General features: G+C 36.5%; 1 protein-coding gene across 6 annotated transcripts in view; it reads left to right on the top strand.

Moving 5' to 3' along the window:
- Positions 1-13,860, top strand: part of LOC127845642 (pleckstrin homology domain-containing family G member 4B-like) — a 152,455-nt gene continuing 138,595 nt past the window's right edge. For 2 of the 6 annotated variants that reach the window (XM_052376658.1, XM_052376662.1), the window contains exons 1-2: positions 871-2,972; positions 10,343-10,522. In XM_052376658.1, coding sequence (XP_052232618.1) covers positions 2,841-2,972; positions 10,343-10,522 — 312 coding nt within the window. In that variant the 5' untranslated portion in view covers positions 871-2,840. Of the gene's footprint in view, positions 145-870; positions 2,973-3,519; positions 3,640-10,342; positions 10,523-13,860 lie in introns of those variants that run through there. The other 4 variants (XM_052376659.1, XM_052376661.1, XM_052376666.1 and 1 more) reach the window with 4 other exon arrangements.

Below are 13,860 nucleotides of genomic sequence, written 5' to 3' on the forward strand. Positions count from 1 at the left end.
GATACATTGGGAGTATTCGAACTTCACGTGGTTAAGTAATACTGAGGTGCGCTGATTAGAAAATTGTAAAATAATTTACTAATAAATAAAGGAAGTGTCATTTTTGTTTATAAAGGGATTACCTGTGTACATGTGTGATATCAGGTATCAAACTTATTGCTTAATATATATCCAAGTATATACATGACGGTAGGCATATGCAAACAGTATCATGCCTATAAGAACGTCATATGAGAAACTAACAGATCAATATACATATCTGTACGTGCATTTTACAGACAGAATAGCCATTAGATAAATGTGCATGTATTTTGATATAACATAAATACGTATTAACGTATATAACGTATAATGTATATCATAAGTTCCAACCAAAATCATAATGCTTTAACATTTTGTGATATATTTTCATACTTACATGTCAGTTTATTTTAATTTATTGTCATTTATATACTTTAAAACAAATTAACCACTTAATTAAAACATATGATCAACACAATTTCCTTACAAATTGCTTGTAAAGGAACATATGTCACTTAACCAATGATACATATATTTGATATGGATATATCGCTTGTACACCTGTATTGTAAGAAACCACTCACAATTTTAAGATCATTTCGTTATCATGTAATATGTGAAACCACAAACGAAGTAAACATTAAATTTATTCATACTTGTATACAGCCGTTGATAATGTTTTCTATATAGTGCATATAGTTGATTCATAGTGATACGATTCATTCAAAATAAATATTAATAGACATCATGTATGCTTTAAAACTGTAGTATGATCCTTTGCGGTTATGAGTTGACGCAATACATGCAAAGACATGCTAGATATGAGTACATGTATTAGATATTACCTCAAGGTATAAATGGCGCGGGCACAAAACCTAAGAAATTCTGCCAGATTTAATTACTTCGGATTACAGTGAAGTTATGTTGTTTGTCATTTGAAAAGTCGTTTGTGTCGCGGTGCTATTCTCATGCGTGGACATAAAGTGCATTGTTGTCGACCTGTGGGAACATTCGGCATGCTGCTCGATTTATTTGTGGGATTTAAAACTAATTTTTGTTTGTTTGTATTGCTGCTACGGAAGTGACGAATAACATTAAAGGAAATCACGGGAACACGGATATGCAACCAGGAACGTTTATTTAATTCAAACGCCAAGTATTTTTGTGCACAAGTTTCATACAAATAAGACGTACTTCGTCATGCGATTGACCTAATCATGTTTTTAAAATTAGCTATCTGAAAATTGAAAGAGGCTTATGCCAAAAATGTATTTTTCACAAGAGACACTTGTATACTCATCGAAACCACATACAATTAACTTCGCTCAACCGCGCGGCGCTCGCGAAACTTGGCCTCATGCACGGCGTACAGTGTTGTCCACGATTAGCCTGTGCTAATGGGGAACGACACTTTCCGTCTAAACTTGATTTTGGCTTTAATATAATTCCTTTAAACGAAAAATTACATACATGCGGAAAGTATAATCCCTGATAAGCCTATCCGGACTGCAAGGCTTATACGAAATACGCTTTCCACATTTTTATGCATGGAGCGCGAGAACGAAACTCATATATTAAGTTGGCTTAAACATCAAACATCGAGAAGCATGTATGTATATACGTGCAGGTATCAATGACCTAATAATTCGCCACTATTGTGCTGCCAAAACTAATTACCATTGCCTCCATGTTACTACAATTGCTTGCGTATTCATGTAGTAATGAAGTAAAAACACAAACACCTCTGTATATATCTTCCAAAAAATCTAACACGTTTGCTTCCTTCGGGCGTATTATTCTGTGTGCTACAAAATTTACAACATTTTCGTCGCTTTTATTAGGGACATGAGGTTGATTCTAACTTAAGATAAATGATGTACATTTATCTCCGCAAGCGCAGTGGTGGACACAATGAGCTTGTTATTCTTAGATGTGATACGCGTGCAGTTAACACGATTATCTTAATCTAAAATAATTCAAATGTATTTAAATAAGCCCAATAAATATACAAATGTATAATAAATTAGTTAATTGCCGGCACTAACTCATGAATTTGAACGTCGGATATGTCACGGTACAGATCCGGCACTAATTAGATTTGTTCAACAATCAGGGGTACAATTGCTACGATTCACTATTTTGTTGACCGTACATGCTGGATATCAGAGCATTACAAAGACCGACTTATGCGAAATTGTGATTGGAATTTGAGGAAAATAAAACATCCTAACGGAATGTATTACTCACCTGTGCACAGTAACCCTGAACTTCAGCTTTCAATCATGTTAGTCAATTTAGCTGTGGCGAATTTAATTTCGCTTAAATTGGTACATTTACGACCAGGGCATGTGTTTTGTTAGAATTAATCGCAATTACCTATATCTCTGTGCGTCGCAACTGAAGTACATCGTACGTTGACCTGCAAAGTCGAGTGTTATTTTTCGTGGATTTGTGACATTTGTTGGCGTTTATACAATTATAAATATGGACTGTCTGTCGAGACATTAATTACTAATATGTTTCTTGTGTGTGAGAAAAACTCATCTTGCATGATAATACATGCGAACTGGATCAACTTAACAACGTACACGAATTTCTGTTTATATAATCAACTTAAGAGATTATGTACAAAGGCATATAACCGTCGGTTTATAAATGACAAGTACATACGATAAAGTTCCCGCAAAAAATTGAAGCGTTAAAATACACCGAATATGTCTTGAACAAAAATATGTATGCTAAATTAATGAGCTAACTATGTAACATTCACATTACTTTTTTATCGGAAGGAACCTTCGTTTGGAAAACGCTCTACGGAGATGTCAAGAGGAATATTTCGCTTCACTGGAATGATTGTTGATCTTTCCATCTCCATATCTGACAACTTCTGGAATTACCTCTGGGCACGAGAACCGGCACCGGATGTTGAGCAGACCACGTGCATAGACCAGGTGAGCTTCGAACGTCAGTGCATTACACGAGCATCACGTCCGCTTTTTAAGTTTTTAAGCATCAGCATAAGGGACATATTTTGCACCCTGCGTGCACTGTATGTGCAATCTTAATGAAGGATATATTTTCTTCAATCGAACTGCACTCAGATGTTTGTTATATACTTACGTTAACATTCTATTAGATAGTTGCGTTTGAAATGAATGTTTAAGTTCCATTTAAATAATAAACATTTCGTATATAGCTCGACAACATTAATCTGACACTGTTGAGCTCTTTAAGCATAAACTGTACCTTGGATTGTTTCCTATATTTGCGTTCGGTTTTGTTAGTGCACGTTTCGCTCGAGATTTATAATGTCATAACAGTAAAGTTAGTGAGGTAAGCTTCACTCGATAAAAATCGCGTACAATACGTAAGCTTATAAAATTATTATATTCATTGTAACGGTACTTCAATTTATTCATTTAGTTCAATGATGCACACAGGATTATTGTAATCATTTATTAATAGTTGAATGTGACCGTTCCTTTAAACGGAAGTGGACTATTCGGTGCACGAGCATGAAATTCCCGCCATATGTCAAACGTCTGAGAATTACATGGAGTTGCAGCAAAACAAATGGCGTTTCTTGCAAAATTTATTGAAAGAATCGCTATGAACAAAGTCAGTTTATTTTCGTAAAGTTGTTTGTATTGTTAATGTTGAGACCCGGTTGCCAACGTGACCGTCCTCAGGGAAGGGGTGGGAGGCACACGTCGGTCGGGGGCGGGGCGTTAAAGTGTACTGACATTCAACGAGTTTTGCATCTGCATGGACCTGAATCTCTTACTCAGTACAGAATTACCCTTAAAACATAGAAGGCAACTTCCTATAGGCCTTGCGACTTTATGGGGCCCCATGAGACCTTGACGAAAGATTTTTGTAATTAGCCTAATAAATAAACTTTAAAAAGCCAATTATTTTATATCAATGTTATGTTCAGATTAAAGGCTTGACATTGTCTTACCAAGTGAAATCATTTATTATATGCAAAATTTTATTGTTTGGGTGGTGATTTCGTTTTCAAGATGTTCATAATTGGGCTTAGACTGGAGCAAAATTCAACTGAGTGCTCTCACTCTGGGTCATTCTCCTGATGATCCCCCCATAAAAGCAGTGGAATTCTAGTAGGCACTATACCAACTATGGTCTCTGGATGTGGGCCTCATTTTGCTTAATCTTCCACTGCCATTACTCAATCTCAAACCCGTTTATTTATTCACAGTTAACGTTTTCCTTCTAGCCTTTAAATTTGAACAGTCCTGAGCTCAAACGCTGGCTTGGACCAGGGTCCTTTCAATCGCTGCTAAGGAACTAGCCCCATTGCAAGGATGTTGGTAGTGACATTATTGTCCCCTACCGGTTTGACCAAAGCGGACTTATGGTTTGCGCTCTGTGTGTCTGTCAGTCTGTCTGTCAGTCCCTCAGTCTGTCACACTTTTCTGGATCCTGCGATAACTTTAAAAGTTCTTCATATTTTTTAATGAAACTTAAAACATGGATAGATGGCAATATGGACATTATGCATGTCATTTCATTTTGTTCCTATGTCAAAAATTCTGGTTGCTATGGCAACAAATAAAAAAAATAATCTGACAATGGTGGAGCCGGTAGGGGACACATATTTCTTGGCAAAAGTCTTGTTTCCCTTATATTAATTCTTTATGTTCTCCTTTATTCATCCAGTCATTAATTTAGTCATTCATTCATTATTACTCAGTCTCGGATTACCTATTAGGCAGAGTAGGCCACTTTTTATGGGCCCAGCGACTTTTAGGGGCCCCATGAGACTGTGACTTAATATTGTTTACTTACTTACTAAGCCTGCAATAGGGCTTATTCGCGTGTATACACCGTATATATATATCGAATACATGATTGAATATATAATCATATTTGACTTTATTTAATTTCAGAAAGACTTTTCTATAACTAATAAACATACATTGCAACTGTAGTCACAACAAAAAAACACCACTGCCCCTCATTCTCATTATTATTACGTCTTGGTAGGCTAATCTAAACGAGTGAAATCTACTGGGCATTCCATGGCGTTCTAGCCCAACAAGAGGCCAGAGCGTGGAGTGAAATCTACTGGGCATTCCATGGCGTTCTAGCCCAACAAGAGGCCAGAGCGTGGAGTGAAATCTACTGGGCATTCCATGGCGTTCTAGCCCAACAAGAGGCCAGAGTCTACTGGGCATTCCATGGCGTTCTAGCCCAACAAGAGGCCAGTGAAATCTACTGGGCATTCCATGGCGTTCTAGCCCAACTAGAGGCCAGAGTGAAATCTACTGGGCATTCCATGGCGTTCTAGCCCAACAAGAGGCCAGAGTCTACTGGGCATTCCATGGCGTTCTAGCCCAACAAGAGGCCAGTGAAATCTACTGGGCATTCCATGGCGTTCTAGCCCAACTAGAGGCCAGAGTCTACTGGGCATTCCATGGCGTTCTAGCCCAACAAGAGGCCAGAGCGAAATCTACTGGGCATTCCATGGCGTTCTAGCCCAACTAGAGGCCAGAGTGAAATCTACTGGGCATTCCATGGCGTTCTAGCCCAACAAGAGGCCAGAGCGTGGAGTGAAATCTACTGGGCATTCCATGGCGTTCTAGCCCAACAAGAGGCCAGAGCGTGGAGTGAAATCTACTGGGCATTCCATGGCGTTCTAGCCCAACAAGAGGCCAGAGTCTACTGGGCATTCCATGGCGTTCTAGCCCAACAAGAGGCCAGTGAAATCTACTGGGCATTCCATGGCGTTCTAGCCCAACTAGAGGCCAGAGTGAAATCTACTGGGCATTCCATGGCGTTCTAGCCCAACAAGAGGCCAGAGTCTACTGGGCATTCCATGGCGTTCTAGCCCAACAAGAGGCCAGTGAAATCTACTGGGCATTCCATGGCGTTCTAGCCCAACTAGAGGCCAGAGTCTACTGGGCATTCCATGGCGTTCTAGCCCAACAAGAGGCCAGAGCGAAATCTACTGGGCATTCCATGGCGTTCTAGCCCAACTAGAGGCCAGAGTGAAATCTACTGGGCATTCCATGGCGTTCTAGCCCAACTAGAGGCCAGAGTGAAATCTACTGGGCATTCCATGGCGTTCTAGCCCAACTAGAGGCCAGAGTGAAATCTACTGGGCATTCCATGGCGTTCTAGCCCAACTAGAGGCCAGAGTGAAATCTACTGGGCATTCCATGGCGTTCTAGCCCAACAAGAGGCCAGAGCGTGGGCTCCTTGTTAGAGGAAGACAGAATAGACTAAGTGGTTATAAGATGGTATTACAAAAAACATTTAACTGGTGATGTAAGCTTGTAACAACGCTTTAATTTACAGAAACGTAGACTTAACAGGCTTAAGCAAACAAAAATGCACTGATGCAGCAAATAAATAACAGTTAAAGGGGCCTTTTCACAGATTTTGGAATGTATTGAAGTTTGTCTTTAAATGCTTTATGTTGATTAATGTAAACATTCGATCTAAAAACTTCCAGTAAACAAACAAGAATTAAATAGAAAAAAGAAAAAAAAAAGTAACCCTCAACAGGGCTTGAACCACTGACCCCTGGAGTCCTGGAGTAAAAGTCTACCGCCTAGACCACTTGGCCATCCGTGCACATATAATGAGGGATGTATTTTATACTTTATATAAGCAATCATCGTAGTTTCACAAAATATAACGACATAAACAGAACTCTCAAAATTATTAAATCGGTTCGCATTGCAACGCTTTATAATTTTCAGGTTATTTAATCGTTTAAAGATGAATATAATGGATATTTTAGAGCATGGTAAATGTTCAATATTACTGTTTCGTCACAAATATCATAACTGAAACAAAAAATTGCAAATCTAAAACAACCTATTTGATTTGGTCAATTTACCAAAATGTGAAAAGTCCCTTTTAATGTTTAAGAAATTATTACTTCTTGAAGCTTTTTATGCCCCCGGTAGGGTGGCATATAGCAGTTGAACTGTCCGTCAGTATGTCAGTCTGTCTGTCAGTCCGAAAAAAAACTTAAACGTTGGCCATAACTTTTGCAATATTGAAGATAGCAACTTGATATTTGGCATGCATGTGTATCTTATGAAGCTGCACATTTTGAGTGGTGAAAGTTCAAGGTCAAGGTCATCCTTCAAGGTCAAAGGTAAAAAAAATAATAAAAAAAATTCAAAGTGGTGTTCTCATGAAGCTGCACATTTTGAGTGGGGGAAGTTCAAGGTCAAGGTCATCCTTCAAGGTCAAAAAAAAAAAAAAAAAAAAATTATTTCAAAGGGGCGCAATAGGGGGCATTGTGTTTCTGACGAACACATCTCTTGTTTGGTATATGAACTAAATTTCCTGCTAAAATAAAAGTTCAATTTTTCAGCAAGAAATGGTAAATACTTGTTAGGCCAAAAAAAAAGGTCCGTTTCTGGTCTCCTTGGAAAAAAACAGGGTTGGTAGGTAGGGATTTTTTTTTTTATTCTCTGGTACTAAAATGGAAGGCTACTAAAGCTTATAATAAGAAAAACATGTATATATATATATATATATATATATGCTTTTTTTGCTTGACATTACATCTTATATGAAAGAAAATGAAAAAAAAAAATAATAATTTTTTTTTTTTTTTTTGTCGACCCCAATAAAAAGTTGAGGGTCGGCGCCGATTCGGGAGACGCGGTCGGGCGACCGGAAACGGACCTATTTTTTATTTTGGCCTAAGGCAGCTTGTCGAACATTCATCACAAGCTTATGGATGCAAAGGATAAAAATATGTGAATGACTACCCTGGGGGAAAAGTACTCCCCTTAAATTACTACCATGGACAAGTGCTTACTGGTCAATGTTCAGACCGAAATAAAAACTGATCTGGGACTGATTATATCCCTTATAAAGTTTGATAGGAGCAGACAAGGCTCATATTTGTGGCTAAAACGCAATACTATATGATTAGAATGTAACTAAACATTTTTTATTTAAATGCCCATTAGTAGTTTCCATAATACCGGTATAGCAAAATAATCTCATACAATATTTTTTATGGACGACCCTGATGCACATACTGAAACAGAAACATATTCTGATTAGTTTAAACAGATGACAAATGGGGCTGTTCAGACCAAAAAATGTTGACAGACTTATGAATCATTTTGCCCTATATTCCTTTTTATGCTCCCCAAAATATTTACGGTGGAGCATATAGTTGCCAGTTTGTAGTTCCTTCCTTCCTTCCTTTTTTCCGTCACACTTTTTTGACAGTTTCTCATAGCACCTTCAATTCTTTACCGATCTCTTTCATATTGTACCTTGCATGGACCTCTACCTTTTGATGATGTTTGAGGTCACTGGGGTCAAAGTCAAGGTCACCGAGGCTAATAGATTTTTCCGTCACATTTTTTTGACAGTTTCTCATAGCACCTTCAATTATACTTTACCGATCTCTTTCATATTTGGCATGTACGTACCTTGCATGGACCTCTACCTTTTGATGAGGTTTGAGGTCACTGGGGTCAAAGTCACTGAGGCTAATAATATATTTTTCCGTCACACTTTTTTTACAGTTTCTCATAGCACCTTTAATACTTTACCGATCTCTTTCATATTTGGCATGTACGTACCTTGCATGGACCTCTACCTTTTGATGAGGTTTGAGGTCACTGGGGTCAAGCTCACCGATGCTAATAATAGATTTTTCTGTCACACTTTTGTACAGTTTCTCATAGCACCTTCAATACTTTACCGATCTCTTTCATATTTGGCATGTACGTACCTTGCATGGACCTCTACCTTTTGATAAGGTTTGAGGTCACTGGGGTCAAGGTCACTGAGGCTAATAATAGATTTTTTCCTTCACACTTTTGTTACAGTTTCTCATAGCACCTTCAATACTTTACCGATTTCTTTCACATTTGGCATGTAGTTACCTTGCATGGACCTCTACCTTTTGATGAGGTTTGAGGTCACTGGGGTCAAGGTCAAGGTCACCGAGGCTAATAATAAATTTTTCCGTCGCACTTTTGTTACAGTTTCTCATAGGGCCTTCAATACTTTACCGATCTATTGATATTTGGCATGTAGGTAACTTGCATTAACCTCTACCTTTTGATGAGGAAATCACTGGGGTCAAGGTCAAGGTAACCGAGGCTTATAATAAATTTTTGTAGATGGTTATTAACACATAGATTGACAAAGCGCATCATCGGGGAGCATCCATCAGTTTCACTGATATTCTTGTTTAAAATGGGTTCCGGACAATACTTAATAAAAGTCGTCAGATTATATTCGTCATTGATGGGTAAGCTTTTTTCCGGATCGAAAAATACATTAGTGAGTTTCTGGTTGGGTTGTACACTTATAATCGTGAGGGAACTTTTGTCACAGATGGTAAATTTGTGAAAGAGCTATTGTTCACCCCACTAAAATTTTACCAGTTAGCATTGGTCGGGGTGAGCTTTAGTTCTTCATTCTAAATTAAACATTGTCCATTTTACTACTTCATGGATTTATTGTCCTATTATGCTAATGACAAGAACATACTATTGCACCAAAAACACCCTTCATATTGATTAAATTCACACAATGTTTAACATACATGCCTATTTGCGAAAGGTGGTGGGAAACCAAGACTACCCCATTTTTTAATATAACACACAAAATCATGGATGTCACCAATCAAATAGTACTTATCATCATAAAATTTTGATCCAAAAATATATCAAGACATACCAACCATCTCATGGGGTGGTCATGAGTTTGGGGTAAAGGGAGTGGGGTTACTACTTCTTAAATTTTGCTCAACTTCTCATGCTTCATATTCAAAATTATTATTGATGGACACCATCATTTTAAGATTCCTTCCAATGGAAGATGACCCATGGGTGGCCATCTTACTTTTCTTACATTTGCAGAGTTGCAGATTTCCATATATAGCTTAACAAACTGATCAGACTTTGTTTTCAGTTTTTCCACATGATTCATTCAATAAAATTCAAAATGGCCAACTTAGTAGGTGTCTTTTACCAATCTTCATTAAAATTGATCAGAACATTAATTTTGTTTCAATTATGTATCCACCCAGATAAAATCTGAGTCATTTGGGGTAACATATAACTCTAGGTGAAAAGCTGCATTTATAATCCAATAATCACAAAACCTGCTCAGAACATAAACTTTCATCTGTGAGCACCCTATGACCTTTTGATCCTCTTGAATGTTTAATCTATTCTTTAAGCATTGTATGAATAGGTTGACAAATGTTTTCCAAAATAAGGCAATGCTTCACTTTGTTTTCGGTATCAAATTCTACTGTTTTTCATCATTGTCTTTTAAAATGCTGTATGTGTTTCTTCAGAGCAAGTCCGTTGACTATGATGGTCTTCTGGAGTGCTTGAAGAAGGCCTATGGAGAACAGGCAATCTACGTTCAGAAGCAGGCTGTTGCATTGCTAAGGAACAGATACCGCGGCAACATAAGCAGATTCATGACTGACTTTCTAATGCCAGCATTGGAGATGCTTATACTCTTGCAAGAGGTAAAGCCTATGAATTTGAATAAAATCTATTGTTTAATGGATTCGTCAGAACATAAATATTATACTGAGAGAATAGCTTCTTTCCAATATAACTGATTTTAAAATGACTTCCCAAAAATGTTCACCATATACAGTGCCGAAAGGTTGAAGGCCACATTTTGGCATACAACAACTTGACCTGTCTGTAACTTTTTAATTCATCATTAAATCTTAAATGTAACCTGCCATGTAAATATAATTTGTATGTACTAGGAAGTGTATTGTGCAAACAAGGGAAAGAACTTATGCAAGTACTTTTTCTAAATAAGTGATACATCATTTGTCTCCCTTGTTATTCATTTTAATTTGACCAAATGTAATGTTTACTTCGTTTTTGTAATGCATTGTATCAATAAACCTAAGCAAACAGTTAAATTAAGGTTGCATTATCTGTACTTAGTTTTGAATCTGGTTTAAGTGAAAAGTTCTCTCACCTTAAATTGTTCAATATCTTAGATACTCAGGTGGAAGTGGTTTTAAATCACGGCCAGAGCGGAATGGTTTGTTGGCTATAGGAAGTGTCTATACAGGAGATTACCCTGCATTGCTTAAAAGTTGATACACAGTTGACAACAAATATGACTCATTCCTAGCTTGAAGAAGGACTTTAAAATCTGCATAGTTTTCTTATAGGCTTTTGTGTTTTATTACTCTTTTTTTTTGGCAGCTGAAATGGATGAAAATCAAAGTCCCTCAACACATATATGTTTTAAATAGCATACATGCCATAATTTTTCAGACCAATTCCAGGACATTGAGTTAAATTGTCCGGGATTTTTGCCGATTTTCCGGGACATGTATAGAATGTAGCGATATTTATAGACATATGCATTTTTGGTACGTTTTTTTTTTTTTTCGCATCGTTAATTTCAAAAGTTCGAAAGCCTATCCGAAATACACTTGATCTATTAACGTCAAATTGAACATTACTACTTCAGTTCCTAGATACAAGCTACGTGTTTTCAGTGTAAGCATTCTAAACATAGATGGTGACGTCACTGCGGTATTGTTATTAAGACCGGTGTGTAACGCGTAGTTGTTGATACGCCTTTATTCATTTATAACATTTATATAAGAAAAAATACAACAATACAGTACGGTTAGATCGTCAACTCAAATCAATTCACAATACATACAACCAATCACAATAAAACAAATACAACTTCTTTGTCGGTTAAACGTACGAACATAAACTGCTTTTAATTTTTTACTCAGCGATGTTGGACTTCAGATGTGTGAACAACTATCCTTTGCCCTTACGAAGCGGGAAATAATGACGTAGTAGATTAAAGTCAATTAACAACCACATTAAACAATGCCGCCTTTTCGGTTTGACCGCGAACGTGAGACAATCGATATGATAACAGGACCCCTGTTAATTGATCGTTTTTTACACGTAGCGTTGTCTGCCTATTCGGGTAGGCATTGTCATGGAGACGCTGCAGAAATACACTGATTCGAGGTGCAGTTAAGCCTAAGATAAGGTACATGTATTTATGGATTTTGTAAATTCCGGGACATTTGACAGATTTCCGGGACAGCGGGACAAATTCTTCATTTCCGGGACTGTCCCGGACAATCCGGGACGTATGGCATGTATGTAAATAGCTTTTTGAAATCATCATCATTATTAAATAATTAAAAGATATTTTATGTAATATTTGTGTAATGTCTAAGTATTAAAGTAAAAAACATAGATAACAAAAATGACATTTGTAAAGATAAAATAATTTACAAGATAATATCGGAACACTTAGAACTATCAAAAGTAATTCTTAAAAAAACTATTATGTAAGAGATTTAATAAATGTTATGACTATGATTGAATGAATATTAATACATTTTCTTTTTTAATAAGATTTTTGCATTTTTTTCTACTAACAAAATATGAATTTCATAATTAAATTACACAATATACCATGCAACTCGAAGAGTCTGGATATGGATATCATTTGATGATTTTACCTTGTTATTGTAATTTAAGTCTATCTGTAAATGTTGCAATATAAGTGACCAAAATGATATACATTGAAAAAAACCTGCTCGGATTTTGAAATTAAGTGTTCTAATGTACTATTTCTACCCCCATTTAAACTTTGTCAAACATTTTGATAGATTGCACATGCCAACATCCATTTGACTGAGCATGTGCGTGCCTAACAGAGTTTACAAAGGAATCAATTTACTTTGGGCTGATTTATTCATGGAGTAATATTATATATGTTTGCATCAGTGTAGTAACTAGAAATATTAAGCTCAAATTTAGCACATGGGCATTATATAAGGACGCTATTTTATGACAGTGACATTGCATGTCATAGATTTTATTGATATTGCAAAAGTTACTTTTATGCACAAATAGTTTTGATTAACCAAATAAAACATTTTAACATGGACATGAAAGTAAAATAAAAAGTGTTGTCACTGTTAACAACAATCAACAAATGGCAGTTACTCTTCAAATGCTAAAGAGAGAGTAATGGTCCTTGTACTTGGCATTTTCTTGTTAATGCTCCTTGTACTTGGCATTTTCTTGTTAATGCTCCTTGTACTTAGCATTTTCTTGTTTATGTTCCTTGTACTTGGCAAATTCTTGTTATATAAATGCTACTTGTTCTTGGCATTTTCTTCTTAATGCTCCTTGTACTTTGCATTTTTTTGTCAATGCTCCTTGTACTAGGCATTTTCTTGTTAATGCTCCTTGTACTTGGCATTTTCTTCTTAATGCTCCTTGTACTTGGCATTTTTTTGTAATGCTTCTTGTACTTGGCATTTTCGTTGTAATGCTACTTGTACTTGGCATTTGCTTGTTAATGCCATCAATAAGTATAATTATGATGGTTCATTTGAAGACCTGCAGTACTTTTGCTAGACACAAGATACAAACTGTACAAACAATAAGCAAAATATTAAAAAAAAGATTATAAATACTGATAAGAGTTGTGGTTCTTATACTGAGCACATCCTCTCAATGCCCTGTATCAATGTACAAAGTTGTACCGGTATTTAAAAACACAAAAAATACTGAAAGGCAATAACTCTGTAAGTCCTGAAGAAAGAGTTAAGGTTCTTGTTCTCTACACTTCCCCTTTAAGTCCTCTATTACTATGTGAGGTGTAATTATTTTCTGCATAAGAATCCCAAAAGACTACGATGGAAGGATAGGCAATCGATTAACCCTTTACAATTTAGGTATACATATTTTTACACATGTGTAGTCTCTTCAAAAGTTAAATTGAATTAATTACCTTTATTACTAAATTCAAGTTTTAAAGGCTTTATTTCCAACCTTAAGTTAC

This window comes from Dreissena polymorpha, chromosome 9 (assembly GCF_020536995.1).
Source record: "Dreissena polymorpha isolate Duluth1 chromosome 9, UMN_Dpol_1.0, whole genome shotgun sequence".
Taxonomy (NCBI): Eukaryota; Metazoa; Mollusca; class Bivalvia; order Myida; family Dreissenidae; genus Dreissena; species Dreissena polymorpha.